At 42.7% G+C, this 18,821-nt stretch overlaps 1 protein-coding gene across 5 annotated transcripts in view; it reads right to left on the bottom strand.

Annotated features, from left to right (window-relative positions):
- Window positions 1-18,821, bottom strand: part of PIP4K2B (phosphatidylinositol-5-phosphate 4-kinase type 2 beta) — a 31,429-nt gene continuing 12,608 nt past the window's right edge. For 4 of the 5 annotated variants that reach the window (XM_044418709.1, XM_044418705.1, XM_044418708.1 and 1 more), the window contains 4 exons: window positions 14,476-14,589; window positions 12,864-13,122; window positions 11,846-11,949; window positions 1-5,398 (listed from right to left, as the gene is read on the bottom strand). In XM_044418709.1, coding sequence (XP_044274644.1) covers window positions 5,318-5,398; window positions 11,846-11,949; window positions 12,864-13,122; window positions 14,476-14,589 — 558 coding nt within the window. In that variant the 3' untranslated portion in view covers window positions 1-5,317. The remainder of the gene's footprint in view (window positions 5,399-11,845; window positions 11,950-12,863; window positions 13,123-14,475; window positions 14,590-18,821) is intronic. The other variant, XM_044418707.1, reaches the window with a different exon arrangement.

Here is an 18,821-nt window from a genome sequence, read left to right as displayed (position 1 = left end):
TTGTACACAAAGGTTTAAATTTATTTTGTTCACTCCAGCTGGGAGACTTCACCTTGTTAACATGCATGCATTTCAAAACACTTTAGTGTTGCACTACTTCTAGCAAACAGATAAGCACACTGAACTTTTAATCTTTGTCAAAGTCTGAACAGGTGCATTTTTAAGATTCAGTTTTTCGTTATCAGTTACATCCCTACTTGAACGACCTTTGTGATACATTTAAACATGTTTGAATCCACTGCATATGCTATACAGGCATAAGGTTAAGAGGTGACTGATAAAAGCAGAAGCTACTAAATTTAAAATGTAGCTTGAACAGAACCAGCTCATATTCCTTCACCCTAGCTAGTATCACAGGGGCTGTTTTCACAGTTCATACAATTTTTAAAAGTTACCTGTGATGGTATTGCACAATCTTGTACTAACGTTCTAATGCTTAGAGTTAAATGAGACAGGCCAGTGGCAGCAGCCCGTGTGTCTAACCCATTCACCTACAAAAAGTGTGTGTTTAACATCTACAGAGCCAGCTGACATTGGAGAGTTGAACTCCTTTTCACTCTAAGGCTGACCAACAGTGAGATGGGGGTGGGTGAAAAGTGCTAGAAGCAATTGAGCACAGGATGGCAAGAGGGTTCAGCAGTTCACATTCCTGTGCTTCCCAATGAAAATTGATTCCACCACCAATCCCGCTTTACATGGAAACAACAGATACGATTAAACTCAGTTGTCGGCATCATGTTCAGTTTGATTCTTAGAAATGTCGCACCTGCATCTTTTTCTAGTGCATGGGATTCCAGGATTCATATAGGATTACTGCCTATATGAAACTAGAGAAAATGTGTAACAGAGGGTATACGGATGAATGTGGATGGCAGCCAAACTCACTATGCACAGAATCAAAATTTCTCATCAAAATTTTCCTCCAAGCATGCAGATTTAACTCAAGGACATTTATTGCCTCTAAACATGGAACATCCATTTTGCCGGTAGCCACTGATGGCTTCCTTCAGAAATCTATCTAATCCTTTAGGGTTGAATCTTCACCTGCCCGAAAGCAAGGGGTAGAGCTAACAAGACAACTGTTTCCACCACAAAGAAATGCTGGATGTGATTCAACAGAAAATAAGTCTAACCAGCAGACACCTAAAAGGGGAGCAAAACTGCATTGCAAATGCTGTCATCCTAGGCTATACAGCAAAACCTCTTAATGGGCAACCACGCCTGCTTCCTCATGGTTACAGGGGTTGCTTGCAATGATAACAGTAACACCAAGAAAATAAAAATCCAGTGTGATCAGTACTAGAAGGGCAAAAGGGGTTAGTGGTGAGGGCAAGGGACAAGCAAAGATGGATCAGAAGCTTCAATTCCAGCTATGGCTGTCTTGTCAGCACTGATGGGAGAGCATGTGCCCTCTTCCACATCACCAAAGCCCCTTGTACATAATTCATTTTCACTGAATTGGTGAGTTCATTTGACTTTTCACAGGTGAAAACACATCTCAATCTTGTACCCTGGAAACACAAAGGATCTGTTTGCACAACATAGTCACCATTTCAGTATGTAACCCCTGCTTGGGGTGCTGATACAGCATGCAAACCTAGTAAGGATGGGTTGTGTGTGGATTAAACAACCCTCAGATAACCCATGATGGTCCAGTCTGCACAATCAAATTGCTCCATGGAAGCTTAAATAAAGCAAAGTGGTATGCAGACACTTGTTTTGGAAATCTGGGTTTTTGGCATGGTTAACAAAAGCAAGGGGCTACTTCAGGATTGTGGAATTGCACACCAAGCTACATGGCAGGGTTGGTTTCCAGAATAGGTGCTTGTAAACCGCAATGGTTTATTTAAGTAATTGTTGGGTGATCTGGATGTGCAAATCAGCTTAGTCTGTTTCAGAGGGTTATGGGAGGGTTGTTTTATCATTGCTTGTCATTCCATGATGGGGTGTGGCATGTTGTTTGGACCCAGTCAAATTCTGCCATTAACAATAAATATTTAAGAATTCTAAAAGCAACTCTGCGCATTTCTATTTACTTCTGAAGTATTTTATCATACTTCTATGATGCAGCTTAAAAATTTTGGAAGTGTGTGATACGAATCAGAGGCATGGAAGATGAGTAGATGAAAACATCAGGTAGGTTCCAAGACTGGACAAGGAGAGGAAAACAATATTGGATGCTAAAGTGTTCCTTAGTCTTCCTACCCTGGCTCCACATACATTTTCAAGATTTCAAAGTGTCATATTACTTCTATAAGTAAAGAAATCCAGCCCAGGCCTTTGGGGAGGCAAGATACCCCCAGCCACACCAATGTTCTGTTGATCCCCTAAAAGTAGGTCCCCCTAGAAAGATTCTGCATTCACCCATTCCATTATGGGTGAGGCACCTAAATGTTGCAGATTCTGACCAGCCTATTAATGACATTCAGTGGTTGGGGCAGAGAGTAGAAACTGAATAATTGGGTACGCTAGGGGAGGAAGGTAAAAGAGGCAACAGCAAATCAGGATAAGCTTTAAGTTGGGTTTCTTGAGGAACTCAGAGAGGAGGACAGCAGAGTAAGCCAAGATGCAGAGGGCAGCACAGCAGAAGGCATAAATATGGGAGAGGGAAGAGACAGGATGTACTGATGAAACATGAAGAGTGGAGCAAGCAGAGAATTGTATATGCAAGAGCAAAGTTTTAACAATAAGGACTAGAAGTTTGATGGCAGGATAAGACAGTATACTATAAGCAATGGAAGCAAATGATGACCTGAGGAAAAATGTTCTGTATTAGTTGAGATATGATGCAGCAAGAAGCAGGTTAGCAGTGTAAGACGTGTGGAGAGCATGGACAAGTGTACTGGTGATAGGCATAGAGTACAGGACCTTGAAAAACCACCAAGTGCCTATTCATGTTTCCGCATGGGGAGCCCTACGCTTAATGCTGTTCAGTGTTCAGCATGTTCGCATCTGCTGAGATGCATTGCTGGATGCACCTGTGGGCTTCAATTCGAGGAGGAGCTCACAGGGTTTCACCTATGGATGGAAGTGTCTGGCTGCCTGCAAGTGCCCCAGTACGATTCCAGTGGGGTAGGCTGTGTAAACAGAGGCGATCAATGGGGCTACTGATTGACGGGGGAAATTTTAGGAGAGAATTTGATTTGTGGTTGAATTCCTCCACTGAGTTTACTTGAGTGGGAAATGCATGTTCTCATGGGTTTTTCACTTCCTGAAGCTGAATGCTTGCGGGTATTTTGGCACAGATGCTAAAAAGGACAGTTCTCATAAGAATGCTTGCCTGTTTCTGGTTATCACTTACAGAAGGCATGGTGAAATTATTTTTAAAATTAAACAAAAACAAAATTACAGCAAATGGAGCTGAAATACTTGACCAGGCTAAAGACAGGCTATATGTTCTATTTCACAATGGACTTCAAGTGCATGCTGTTAGAGGAAAAGGGTAACCCTCTAGTTATCAAAACATTTACAGCCTGTCAATGTATCCATTCCCACTTTTAAAAAATATGTTCACATATTCACACTTAATTTATGGTATAGTCAGCTGGACATCTAAACACTGCAAACAGTGGCTTCTGACATCAAAAATAATAATCCTGCCTTGAAGTCACAGGTGAACAGAAAAGGACTTTCATGTCCCATTCCTGGGTTAATTTAGGCCTTTAAGAACCTCTCTACTATTTACAGCATATCTCATCATCTCCAAGCTTTGCAACCCTTTCTGTACCTTTGAAATTGTGCAATTTTTTTTTTAAAGTGGGGGCGGGACAATCCCAGCTAAGAAGTAGGACCATATAGTACAGGAGACAGAGCATATTACCACAGGGGAAGGAAGGGAAAAAAATCACTGCACTCTCAACAAGACAAAATCCACAAAGCAAAATATGTACTACAGTAAAGGACACAAACATTCCAACAGCCACATTCAGAAGAAGAAAGGCATGTGTGGAAACTTTCAAGGCAGAGTAAGCAAAGTGTCTTGATTACAAGGTCATGGTTCAAAAACTGCTAAATCCATAGCTTAAAAAAAAAAAAGAATCCCAGAAGCACCCTCCTCCCAATAATAATTAAAACACAGAATTAATGCATAGCATTCAAAATTTTCAGCAGTTTTGACAAGTGAGGCTGTGAAATCCAAGGTTACAGTCTGCAGATTTAAGAAAAAAGTTGACATTCAAATAGGACAAGAGAGTTTGAATTCTTTAAACATTATCTAGCACAAATTATTCCAATGGTATGTCCTAGCAGGACAGTATGTGCTAGTGGTTACAAAACAGTCAGTTGCATCACTTTATGACATACTTCCAAGGTTCTGGGAATGGTCTGCTCCCAACATGGAATCACCAAGAACTCCCAGGAGACAGATATCTAACACACTGATTCACAGCACAATAAAGTGTTTAAAAATGTGATAGTTTTTTATGGCAAACACACAACCAGCTCAAAGTTTAAAAGGCTGACTGCATCTTGATTAACACTGCTAAGAATTACGTTACAGAGACAATTTAGGTCAGTTGTTCCAAGACAAATGCATTCATGACTCACAAATTGACTTCATATTGCTCTATCTTCTTCGATCTTGTATTTTGATAGGAGAACAGATTCTTCTACAACCGTTATTTTTCCTTGATTTGCTTCAAATTTTAAGCAGTCACCTGGCCATCCTATTCCCCTCCCTATTTGTTTTGAAATGACAACTGGTGCAATAAAAATATAATACCAAAATAAGGTAAGGAAAAAGTCTTAGCTTCAATTTACTTAAAATGGCTTTTCCACAGCACTGTAACAGTTTGCCCTCGAAATGTCATATTATTTTCACAGAACAAGAAGCAACAAAAGGGGGTTTCTCCGAGTTAAGAACAGTAATCCAATCGAAGGAACTATCCACGTGCAGAGTTAACCTCTGCTATTTATTCAGATTAGCATCTGACCATCTGGAGACTGTGATATTCTTCAAAGATAAGAAGTGTAGAACTTAACAGTACTTAATTCCTTGGTTTTATGTTTGGATATTTTAGCCATCAAAATAAGAAAAAGAGAGGGAGGGAGGGAGAAAGAGAGGAAGGGAGAGGGAGAAGAAGGGAGAGGGAGAGGGAGAAGAAGGGTGAGGGAGAAATCCCATTTTTCCATCAGGTTAAGTGGGATATTTGGAGATCTACAGCTAGAAGTTAGTTTTCTGCTAGGTCACACTGTTATCAAACACTCACAGAACATCACACCCCAGCAGAGTGGACTGCGCTCCTGCTGCTTTAGAAGTAGTGCCCTTCTTTCCCACTTCTCTTCTCCCTCCAAGTTTTTGCCAAGGATGGGAAGACAACTATGTCAGGATATTAGACATAAATTCATTGAAGCGTTTTGAATACTGCTCTGGATTGACAGTGGAAATCTCTGCTCCAGCCTGGAAGACAAAAGAAATAGCTGAAAGAAGTGCATGAGGTTCACAATAAGGATCTTCTGTCGCTAGTTTGCCCCAAGCATGTAATTAGTTTAGAAAAGTAGGAAACAGTTCTACTAAATCTTGCAATACCCTAAGAAAATGAAATCTCAACACTGGTTCTCTGTCTTGCTCACGCACAAACGCACACATGCATGTACCACATATGGGAAAGCCTGTGCTTTCTTTGGAACATTCTCCAGGCATTGTGCTTGCCAGGCGCACCCTGAGGTTCTATGCATGTGCCCAAGGGAACAGACCACTTGGCTCAAGGACGGACCTGTAGCAGTGATGTCAGGGAATCAGATTTTAAGACTTAATTTGATTTTTTTTTAAGGTAAGGAAATAATGAATCTCCTTCAAGTCAGAAGGCTTGCAGAAAACTAGAATAATAAACTAACCGAAGAAATGTATTTTTACAAACATCTTTTAACTGGTAGAAAAAAAGAAAACCTGACAAAGAGAACAGAGGGATGCCACTGGAGTTCCTAACCAGTTCCTAGTTCCTAATCTAGGCAGTACATATACGCAATACACACCTTTCCCCATGGAAAGGGAGACTTCAAGGGTCCACTTGCTTTATCCCATACTGTCCAGAAAGATATTTCATTAGAAATCCAGTTTTTCATTCTCAGCAAGAGGACGGATCAAATAGGGAAAGGATGTTGAAAGCAGTAAGCCGGGAGATGAGCTTGCCACCAGACTCTCTCTCTCTGAATGAATCCTCAGGTAAGGTGAATTTGTCATCTTTGTAATGTCAAAACAAAAAAAGTGGATGAATTTGTCCAAATAAATGCTCTACAGCCATCGTTGCACAGCATCCCTGAAGCAGCATCATTGAAGCTACAGGGCTATGCAAAGAATTTGCAATGAGAGCAAAAAGTGGGTCTCTCACCTTTGACATGTATTCTGACACATCCTCCAACTCACTCACTAATGATGGACCATGATATTTTCCTTCCTTTTGTTCCCCCTTTTATTGGCAACAAAGAGTACATTCAAGCACCATGACTGCAAAACTTGCAGTGTTTTACATGCATCTAGCTTCTGATGGCTACGCTGCTATAGGTGAGCTGGCTTGGGACAAAACTTAGGGAGAACCATCTTCCGGAAAAAATGAAAGACCAAGCTGACCCTAGGCATAAAATTGGGATTGACCCTAAAAACCACCCAATATGGAAGAAAGGTACAAAGCTCTTCATTCACTGAAAACACTTCCAACTGCTTCACTCTGCAAGTCAGTCAGTGCAGCAAGGTAAGCCATTTCATACAAGTTCCTTGATAGGAATCATCCAGATGGCTTCAAAGGATCTGCTGTCAAGGCTCACAGTACCAAGGAAAGGTTCCAAGACAAGGGCCTGTGTATCACTGGTGATGAGATCAACAAGATAAGATTGAGAGGAAGAGAATTCTGTAAGATGCCTTGAGTTTCTTGGAAGGAAAAATGGCAGGATATAAATATAATAAAGAAATAAACAGATCCCTTTGCAAGAATCATTTCATCTGGTGATGGTGGGCTATCAAACTCAGCCCACATATGATGAATATGCTACCCATATACCCAGCCTACCTGAGGATGTTTATCGCTAGGCCCTTCTTCAGGCCCAACTTCAGAAAGTTAGAAATTTTTCAATCTGAGCTTTTTACACTATGACCCCATGATTCCTATACCAACTCTGAAACAGCTTTGTGGAATGCATTAGTGGAAGAGTGTCAGAAGGCCAAGACAGAGTTCACTATCCTTACTTCAGCAGTTGTTTCCATTCACCTTCTAGACATGGAGTAGTAACTAGTCTGAATGAAGGGCTGGACACTGGGTTGGGACATCAGCCTTCACGTGGGCCCATGCCAGGATCCACAAAACTGAAAAACTATGGCCTCCTGGGCCTGTATGCTACTGCCAGGAGAACCAATGCCTTGTGAACAACTTTGTGTTGTATCCTCATGATGGGGGGAAATGGAGAAAAAGCATATAGGAAATTCTGAGGCCACTCAGATAGCCAAGTGACTATGGCTTCAGTTTATCAGTCAGGATACCTGGGTATGAACCTCCTGACCTTCCTGATGGCCTGTTGTCACAAACAGATTATTAAAGGAAATCTGGAAAACGGTCCAGTTCAAAGAACACTTTGTACAGTCCGTAACTTTTCTGTTCAGTCAGCCTGCTTGACTATTCCAGATCCCCTAAACTTTGCTGGCACCAAGGCCAGAAAAGTTCTTGTCTCCGACAGCTAGAGAATGGCTTCTCTCTGAAATTCACTGAATGCCCAACATCCCTCCAATGGGAAATCTGCCATGAATGCTGCTACTGGGGCCAACATGTTTAAACCATCTCAGGTGCTTTGTTCCAGCTGGAACTTCTTAACGTTGGCATGTATTCACATAACTGATGTTGTAGCAATGACAGAGTAGGTTACAACTGCTCTGTCTGATAAGGTAGCAGTTTCATGTGGGTAGTGAAAAGCCACAAAGAATGGCAATATGAGCACTGAATGGCCAGATCTCAGAAATGCTTATAATACTCTGCAACTGTAGGGGTGACTACACAAAACGGTACCAAAAGCTTTAATGTCCTTACAGCCTTGTTTACAACTACAGGGAAAGCATCCATGTTAAAGAACCTACAGATAAATGTGGCTTAGGCTGAGGCTTCTTCCTTTGAGTCCACCATCTCTGATCTGTAATTGTAATGCTTACCCTAGTCCAAGACTGAACACTTGACATCAGTTGTGCCTGTCAGAGAACATTCCTGCTGCAGTTCATCAGCTGTTCAGGCTGTTGCTTGGTCTGGGCACACACTCACGAAGCCTTGCAAATCCCCTACCAGCGGCATAAACAGCTCCCCGACCTTCAGTCTTGCAACATTCCAACCTGGCATGGTGTGGTAGTGCTTCTCTTTGGTGTGCATAGATTCCTAGCATGGAAGCATTCCTTTTTTTTTTTTTTTTTTTTGGGTGTGTGCCTGTGACAGCAAGAATAGCTCTCTCTGGCCCAGAAGGCTAGTTTTTCTGAGGAACACTTGGTTCAAACAACTGAGGATGTCAGGCTAGAACATAACCCCAATCCTGCCACCTATTCACATGGGTCAGTTACCACCTCTGTGGAGAAAGCTGAGAAAAACCATCCCGCAGACTGTACTCCTGTAATGGCAGTGAACTGTGCAAGTGGGGTGATGTTCCTACACTACTCCCTTGCTACAGATGGACCCCACAGCCCCAAGCTGAGAAGAAAATGTCCACTCAGCTATATGAATCCTGCCAGTCTTCCTTCCCTGTGGTGGGGGGGGGGGGTGCCTAATTAGAAGACATGGCTGGGCAGCACCGCAACTCTTGGGAGAGCCCCGGACCGGCCTGCTGTCCACAATGCAACCATGCATTGCACCTGGCCTTTGCTAAGAGAAGTTGTACATCCTTCCTCAAGTTCTGTTCTGTTTCATTTTAAAGCAACAGCTGGGCTTCAGACACAAAGGCAAAACAAGTCTCTTCAGCTGCAGTTTCTCCCTTTCCAGGTGAACAAGATTTCATGTTCTTGGCCCTGCCTTCACCAGTAGAGAAAAGTAATCCTTTTGAACCTGTTCTATCTTTGTTCATCAAGAATATGCAGTTGCACAGAGGGCCACTCAAAGAGATTCAGTTACAAGTAAGCATCCCATCCTCCTCCTTTGTGGTGCAGGCATACATATTGGAGACTAACAAGGTCACTTTCCTGGAAGGTGGGAGAATAAGACATCAGGACTGCTCTTCTAACTGTGGCACTGGAACAAGTTCAAATACCCAAGAATCAGATCACCTGAATACCCAAGGCAGAGCCTAGAAAACAGTTTGACAAAGGTCAAAGATCAACAGCTCCCTGGCAAAAGTTCTGAATGGATGTTCCCCTGATGCTACTGCTGCGGTGGGCAAAGAACTGATTGGAAAGCCATGTGGTCTGCCCCTTTTGCTGCAAAGAAGGTGGGAGGGCACTGTGATCAGAGGTTTAGATTCTCACTCTAGAATGTTCCAGAGACACTCTGTGCAGGTTTCCCCATATATGGACCTGCAAAGAGACCATGAAGAAGAGAAGACAGGCATCCCAATAGCTGCATTGGAGTCCAGTCTCCCTCCCACTCCTGCTACTGAAAAGAAGGGAAAGGAGGATCAAAACAGAAAAAGGAACACACATCCTGGCAGGTTCCCAAGGAATACAGAATATATGACAGAGAAAAAGCAACACTAACTGAGATGCTCCCGAGAAAGAAGTTTTGATTCAAGATGTATCAGGCTGCAGTAGTATGTACGTGTGCACAAGCATGCAAGCCTGCACGCACACTTCCACATGTGCATAAAAGCAATAATCTCCCATCACTTCTCTTCTTTTGCCTCCCCAGATGCACAGAACATCAATTCTATATCCACCCCCCCCCACTGCAAACACCTCCTGCAAGCAATGAGAGAAGGGAAAGGGACATGGGAGAGTGCTAAAGTGGCCAGCTTTGTAGTCCTCTGGCACCAATTGATTTTCGTAAACCAACCATGAACTACTGAACACATGAACATAATTTTAAGTGAAAACTGTAATACAGATCACTGACATTTCATAGATGTCAACAGTCTAAGCCTGGTATTGCAGCAACTCCAGTGGCTTAAAAGTCCTACCTCCAAATATACACTAATTAAGTCCTACTGCAACCTGGTGCCCTCCAGATGTTTTAGAATCATAGAACAGTAGAGTGGGACCTATAAGACCATTGAGTCCAACTCGCTGCTCAAAGCAAAACTCCACATTAAAAGCTTTCCTGACAGATGGATGTCTGACTGCCTCTTAATGCCTCCAGTGTGGGAGAGCCCACAACCTCCCAAGGTTCCATTGCCATAGTGTTCTAATAGGAAGATTTTCCTGATAGCTAGGAAGAATCTAGCTTTCTGTAACTTAAACCTATTATTCCAAGTCCTGCATCTGGGATGATTGAGAAGAGATCCTTCCCCACCTGTGTATGAAAGTGTTTCAAGTATTTGAAAAGTGTGATCATATCTGTCCTCAATCTTCTCTTCTTAGGGCTAAACATGCCCAGCTCTTTCAGTCTTTCCTCACAGGGCTTTGTTTTCAATCGCTGGATCAACCTTCTTGGCCTCTTCGGAACCCCTTCCAGTTTGTCTGCATCTTTCTTAACCTGTGGTGCCCAGAACTGAACACAGTACTCGCAGCATTCATTCTGTTGTTCTCAGCCCAGGGCTCCAGCCTATCAAGATGACTTTGTATTTTGTCTCTGTCTTCCAGCGATCCAACCCAATTTTGTGTAATCTGCAAATCTGATCAACATTCCTTGCACCTCTCCATCCAAGCCATTATTTTAAATGAATTAATTTTAATCAATGGGCCAGGATTGATCCTTGCGGTATCCCACTCATTACCTCTCCCCAGTCTGAGCAAGTGCCATTGAGAAGCTCCCTCTGAGTCCAATTCTATGGTCAATGAATCCACCTGATAGTTGTTCCATCTAGCCCACTTTTAGCCAGGTTGCTGATCAGACTGTCATGGGGCACCTTGTTAAAAACTTTGCTGAAATCAAGATATGCTGTGTCCACAGGATCCCCACGGTTTACATGAGAGGTTACCCAATCAAAAAATTAGATTAGATCAATCTGGCAAGACTTATTCTTGCTAAATCCATGCTGTCTTCTAGCAATTACTCCATTGTCTTCATAGTGCTTACAGACAATCTTTTATTGTGATCAACTTAGAGGGCCTTCAGGCCAATTAACAGAAAATAAGTCTAAAAATAAAGAGCTAAATACAGACTGACTGACTTATTATCTGCCCCAGAACTTTCCCAAGGATTGCTGTCAGCCTATCTAGTCTATTTCCCAGGACCCTCCTTTTTGCCCAACATTAGCCCTCCTCTGGTCAGCTGGCACTTTACCCATTCTCCATGATTTCTCAAAGTTTTGGACTTCATTTCTTACCAGCTCTACCAGGCTGGGAACTGTAGTCTAAAACAACAGGAAGGCACCAGGCTGGGGACAGTTGCCCTAATTAGTAGAGACTTCAGTGCCCACAGCTACTGAAGGAACAACTCTTGGGCAGGACGTCACTGCGAGTAGGCAGTGAAAAAAGACAAAACAGATATTAGGAATTTTTTGGAAGGTATAACAGTAGAACAAGTATCACAAAGCCAGTATTTAAGTCCATAGTGCAGTCACACTGCCATATTGCAGTAACTGCTAGTAGTCACATCTCAGAAAGGATAGTAGAGCTAGAAAGTATACAGAAAAGAGCAACTGAAATAATCTGAGAAATGACAGAACTTTCTTAAATAATCAAAATGGAGATGGAGAGAAATACTTCCCCTCTCTAACAGCAGAACTTGGTGACATCCAATGAAACTTTCTGGCCATAGGCTTAGGAGAAAGAAAATGAATGGCTTCTTCTTACCCCATGTTTCACAGTTTTAGCAGCATGCGCTGCTTTTTTCTTTGTGTCGTATGGCGTGAGGATATCTATAATGGCCATGAAATACACCTCCTTCTTAGGGGCACCTGATTAAAATGAGAGAGACAGAGAGGGAGAAACTTGTTCACATCGACACAGAGAGTGTCACCTTTAAGGCTTGCTGTCCTTTTTGAATTGCAAGCACTGCTGAAGTACTCCCAGTGGTTTCAAAGTGAGATATGTGAGTCAAGAAACACATCTGCAACCCAGCAAAGGCCTCAAGGCAGCACCCATAATATCCCAGTGGAAGCATTAATTTGGCAGAGCGTATCAAGAGATGCCCTGAGCACATGAAGAGCACCAGCCTCATCAGCAATATTACGAACTGATTTAAAAAAAACTGTAACAGGAGCTTCCTACCTACAGTGTATGCCCATGTTTAGGTTTGTTTGCTTGCTTTTAAAGAATTTCTGCATAATGAACAGCAGTGGTACCTCCAAGACATCCATGTATTAGGCCAGTGAATTTTCAGCTTTCTACATTTAGGTGATCCTTACCAAACTGACTTATCTGCCACAGTGACTACTGATTCTGGGCATTTTCCAGGTCACGTTGCCATACAGAGCACAGGCCAGACAGACTGGGCCATACTATGGCTCTATGCAAACAGCAGCGGACCCCAAGATGAGACACAGCCTTCCTCTGTGATTGCACATTGCAAGGAAAGACCAGAAGTGGTGGGCAAGCTGTCATGCACTGAAAGGGGAGAAGACAGAAAAAGAAGCTTTGGTGGCCAAGTAATTGTGGGTCAGGATGCTAAGAGGTCTTGGGATATCAAAGAGACAGAAGGTGGTGGGGTGGGCTAAATGTCACATATTGATCCAAATGAACCAACCACATTATTAGATTCCTGCAGCCAGAGGACTGACACACAATACTCTCCCTTCCATCCATATGATTACACTCTTTGCCTCCCATATCCTCTCCCCCATAAACCCCCAAATGCGAATCCATCACTCACTTTCATGGCTTTTCATAGCGTAGACATCCACTGAAGGATCAAACTCCCCAGGCCCAAAAAAACGTGGGAAGTTGAGAAGGTTACCAGGACTGTCAGGAGGAGTCCCATAAGAACCAACGGGGTTTCCACCAATGCCATCATTCTCACATTCTTCATCTTCTGCCCGGTCCTCAACTTCCATCTCCTCCTGCTCTGCACGGTCTACATCGTGAATTCCTACCAGCAAACTGTAATCCATGATCTTCAGCTGAGCAAGAAACTGGAAGTGAAGAAAAAGGCAGTTGTTCTCTCCTCTTGCTATGACCTTGCACCCACCTGCTCAGACCAAGACTGGCTGCCTCCATTAACTTCGAAACTCTGGTCACCTTTCATTTTGTCTGCTCTAACTACATTCTTGGGCTGGTCTTCCTTTCCATTCTGACTTCATGTTCCAGTCAGTCCAGACCATCTCCACCAAGCCCCCACTGTCTACTAGTCTCCATTTCCCAGCCTTCCAGCAATAGAGAAATTCCCCTCTTGAAATTACACCAGTGAATAGGTATTTGTATACAGACTATCTAAATTAGAAATTATTACCATCCCAACTTTTACCTGCCTCTGGGCTGACATACAGAAACAAAGCAAACAACTTTGGGCATTTAGGGTTCACTAGACACACTAAAACATTTATTTCTGATGGCACACAGTTTGGAAATTGTCCCCCTCCATGAACACACTGTCATGTTCTGCATTAACATCTGGTTCTTGTCCCCCACATCTCTTCTTTGTTATCTCTTGCCTTTTTCAACTACCCACCAATTCACCTCTTCCTGCTCTGTTCCCTTACTCCCAATCTTTGCTACTGCCATGCTGTTCCTTAGGGTTGCTGCAACTTTTCCTTATTACCAAGTAAAGTTTATCGTTTTTCATCATCAACAGATTTCCAAGTATGTTAATTAACATTCTCACTGTTTGAGGTGACAGTGACAGCAATAAAACAAGAAATCAAACCTGAAACAAAATGTTGCAGTGGATTACCTGGTTCCTGTGTAATGGTCTGACTTGTTTTTATTTCACATCCTTTCCCCGTTCCCCTACTTTCTATGCGAATGCAAGCATGTAGCCTACTTTCCAGATTTGGGGCCAGGTGGCCACTTCTTCCTTTACTTCTTTAAAAAAAGGATTTCTGCAAAGTTATCCCATCTCCAGACATCTGCAGTGAGTGTGCATGTGTGGGAGGGTGCCTGGACATCACTAACACCCTCCCACACATGCACACTCAGTGGAGGTTTTGCCACAATAACAAAAGGTGAGAAGTAGGCATTTGAAGGGAGGGTGGGTGAAGGAGTCACAGGGCAAAGGAAGAGAGAGAGAGGAGAAGGAAGAGAGAAATGGAACAGCCACGGGAAATAACCTCAAACTCAGCCAAGGAGAAATGGGATACTGCTGGCAGCAGCCTGAGCACTTCCAGGTTTGGAGACTGTGGGACAGGTAGCCTTAAAGGCAGGACAGGTTACCCAAAGCTCCATATGGGGAAAGGAAAAGTCTTGTGGTCCTTTCTGGATTTATTGTTCTACAATCATCACACTGCTTAGCTCACACACATTCCTACTGACCCACCAGCACACTCTACCTCAACATCTCGCTTCAACTTCTCCAAAAAGTTCTTTTTGCATTCCTCTCCAACATGAAGTTTTTGGCCTTCATTCAGAAAGTCATTGTCTTTAAATGTTGGTAGATCCTTAGCCTAGAAAGGAGCATAAACTGGAATAAGTAGGGGGGAAAAGTACCCCAAACCCAAACCCCCATTTCATTTCACATATGCGCTGACACAGAATCCACGTAGTTGTAACTATCCAGAACAAAGGTCCTGGTCATGTCAGGGAGTTTGGAGAAAAACAGTTGGCTCAGTGTGCAGGTTGCAGAGGTCACAAGAAAGGCAAATTCAGTGTTGCACATTTTTAGAGTATGAATAAAAATAAAAAGATAATGGTCAGGCTGCTGAAGCAAACACTCAAACATTCTTATTTATGCAGTAAGTTGAGGATGTTGTGGACTGAAAGGTTCTCTGGATCATGAAGTCATCTGAAGCTCTAGGATGACTCCCCTCACCTGGGAACCTTCTGGCTTCCCTTGACTTGTGACTGCTGTAAAAGCATTTCGGTCTCACTTTGACTGCCCTTGTCTGCCAGGCTACTGAACCTGTTTCTTGCACCTGCAAAGTGTTTCTTCTGTCCACAGGGTCCTCCTCAAGCTTTCATCTAACTGGCTTGTACCACTTTCCAGCATTCTAGGCCACCTAGAGTTCTGCATCTTGATATATAGTGCTGCTATGCTTAGAATCCTATGCACAGTTCTGGTTGCTCCATCTCAAGAATAATAATACAGAGATGCAGGAGGACAACTGAAGCTGAAGCTCAAATACTTTGGCTACCTAGTGGGAAGAAGGATTCATTGGAAAAGACCCTGATGCTGGGAACAACTGAAGGCAAAAGGAGAAGGGGATGGCAGAGGTTGAGGTGGCTCCACTGGTGTGGTGGGCTTGGGGTTGGGTGAACTCCAGTGGAGGACAGGAGAGCCTAGCATGCCGTGGACCATGGGGTTGCAGAGAGTCGGGCACAACTTTGCAACTGAACAAGACAAGGCCAACCAAAACACCGTTAAGCACCTTCCCTGCACAAAAATGCAGTAAGAGGTTGATGCCTTTTATATGTGTGTGAGTGGGGGGGAATTGTGTAAGGGTGGGGGAGGTATAATAAGTTACAGTGTTATGGGGAGAGAGTTTATGAAGATCACAGAATAAAAGATGTCTAAACTTTAACCATATATCTGGTTGGCTCTTATATAGGTATTAACTGTGCATTTTCTATGGACCAGATTACTTTGTTTTATGTGTAACTTGGAAAACACCTAATTTCACAATGCAGAAGTAGGACTCTATAGTTGAAGAAGATGGAAATTTACTCTGAGGGTTTCTTTCTCTCCAACCACTAAGAACATAAGAAACGCCATGCTGGTCAGACCAAAGGTCCATCTAGTCCAGCACTCCGCACACATAGTGGCAAACCAGCTGCCCACAGGATCCCTCAAGCAGGACGGGTGCAAGACCTCCTCCAGCCAAGCTCCTCAGCAACTGGCGTGTGCAGGCAGCCCCCTCTGCTGAAGGAGGCAGCACTCAGCCAGCAAGGCTAGGAGCCACTGATGGCCTCCTCCCTCATGGATCCGTCCAGTCCCCTTCTCAAGCCATCCAAGCTGGTGGCCATCACCACTTCCCATGGCAACAAATTCCATAGCTTAACTAATACACTGTATACTAGGAAATACCACCCAATTTAGCTTTTCTAGACTATTTAGGAATGTGACCCTACTAAACCTATTGAATCTACCTTGGCTAAAGTACTAGCAAGAGGATGCAGAAAGAAGCCTGGATTTTATTTTCAGAAGTCAACAAGCAGACTAATGGTTGTAGCCAAATGGAGCTCTCATACTTCCTTTGTTTCTACAATTTCCTTGTGTATTACAGATGCATTTACTACAGTGTGGTGTGGTGGTTAAGAATGTAAGACTAGGACTCAGGCTATCTGGATTCTAAATATGGAGTTCACTGGGTGACTCTGGGCCAGTTCCAAACTCTCAGTCAGCCTACCTCACTGGGTTGTTGTTGTGAGGGTAAGGTTGAAAGGAGGAGAATTATGTGAGCCACCATGAGTTCCTTGCAAGGAAAAAGGTGGGGTATAAATATAACAAGCAAATATTCATTAATTTAAAAATACTTCTATTCCCGCCACACCATCGTGTTCTTTTTTAAAGGTACAATTGATTACTCATTACTCTGATTATCTTACAGAATTCAATATCATTTCAAAAGCATGCAGATCCACAGTAGTTTGTTTTTTGAAAACCAACCAAGCAATCTCCACCGGAACTCATGGATACTTAGGTATTCCTTGATATTGAAGTCTATGCTAGAGGTCAGTGTCTCACCAAAGCAATGTTTTAGGAACAACAATCAAAGGCTTTGATGCACATTTTGAAAGGTTTGTAATTCTTTCAAGTTAAAAAATAATCTGAATGTCTAATCAACTGACAGTCCTTAAAAATAGAAGGAACACCATCTGGCTTTTCTGGATTAGAAAGGAGGGAGGGAGTGAGAATAAAATGAGAAAGGAGAATTAAATACTTTCTTAATTAACCAAATGGGGAAAAAATTAAAAAGTTGTTCGTTTTAAATTGTACTTCATGCATGTGATCACATTTTGGTTTCTTCAGAAAGAAAGCACTCCTGCCACGTAAGGATTCTGCATGCTCACTGGAGGCAGACATGAGCACCTCTTTCTCTCTCATACCATCTGTGAGGGAAGGGCAGGGCTGAGAATTATGAGAATAATCCTGGATGATACACACACACTGTCTGACCACTGAATACTTTGACTTGGTTCATTGCTAATGTATGTTCTGTCCCAAGCCTCTCTAAAGGCTAAAAGAAGCCTTCTAATTCCAGGCAAAATGGATCACATTGCCTGGTTTCAGGAAGAAAAGGAACTTTCTGGAAACACACCAGCAACATTGCTTGCAGGTTTCCAGACACTTGAATTGATGCTGATGACACTCACTCTACTTGTCATTTACCTCTAACACACGTATGGCAGTGATGACTGAAGCGGTGTCTGGCTGGGGTGATGGACTGGATGAGGGCTAATTAATCGAAGCTTAATCCAGACAAGATAGAGGTGCTATTGGGGCCATGGGGAGGACATCTGCCCTGTCCTGGACAGGGTTACACTCCCCATAAGGACAAAGTGAGGAGCTTGGGAGTGCTCCTGGACCCAACAGTGTCCCTGGAGTCCTAGGTGGCATCTGTGGCCAGGAGCACCTTCCATCAACTCCACCTGGTATATCAGGTATGTCCCTATCTGAAAACGCAGAACCGAGCAATGGTAATCCACACTCTGGTAACCTTGTGTTTGGACTACTGTAATGTGCTCTACATGGGGCTGCCCTTGATAATGGTCCAGAAACTTCAACTGGTACAAAATAGGGTAGCTCGCCTGTTGACAGGGATGGGCAGACATGAACACATAAGCCCTGTTCTTAGGATTTGGATATCTAAAGGGACATCGCTTCCATATAACCTACCCCCACCCTAAGGGCATCTACAAAGGTCCTTCTTAAAGAGCCACCTTTAAAAGAAGTAAGGAAGTTGGCCATGAGGGAAAGGGCCTTCCTGGCTGTGGCACCCCAACTGTGGAATCAGTTTCCCAAGGAGGTGTGGGGTAAAAGCATTTTAATTTTGTCAGTATTTTAATAGCTAGATATTAATATTTGATTTTATATTGAATAATATACAATTACAATATTTGATATTGTTTTCATGTTATATATTATTATTTGTTATTACTGTTTATGTTGTTATATTTCAATGGATGTTTAGATGTCTAATTGACATCTATGTACATGTATTATGTTTTTATATAGTTTTTATCCTTTGTACACCATTGAGCCCTTTTTGCTAATTCACCAGTTTATAAAAGTCACAAACAAACAAACAATAAACAAACAATTCTTTTTCCCAGGAGAGTGACTTAAAAAGAAAGTTGGAATGTATTTCATTTTAAATCACTTACAAAGCAATCCAGTGTGTGCCTCCTCAGGAATCAGTCCCACTTTTGAGCCTTAATGGCCTCAATACCCAAATAAGTGATTTTTTTTCTTTTTCACTACCACTAAATCCTTAGCTTACTAGTCTACTGATTAAAAGCATGCAGCTCTCCTAGAAATCATATACCAGAGGATATACAGCTAATCATGATCTATATTCTCTTAGAACACCTGTGGACAACCCATAGCTTGTATATGGTACCCACTGATTGTATAGCCACTTTGAGTTCATTGTAAGAAAAAAGTGGGATAGAAATAAATAACTTCTTCTAAACATGCTTCCTGTCACCAATTGTGACATTGTTTTTGCCTCAGTGTGTG

This window comes from Varanus komodoensis, unplaced genomic scaffold, assembly GCF_004798865.1.
Source record: "Varanus komodoensis strain SLA01 unplaced genomic scaffold, ASM479886v1 scaffold92, whole genome shotgun sequence".
NCBI classification, from domain to species: Eukaryota; Metazoa; Chordata; class Lepidosauria; order Squamata; family Varanidae; genus Varanus; species Varanus komodoensis.
The sequence above is the reverse complement of the archived record's forward strand: the minus strand, read 5'-3'. Positions and strand labels throughout refer to the sequence as shown.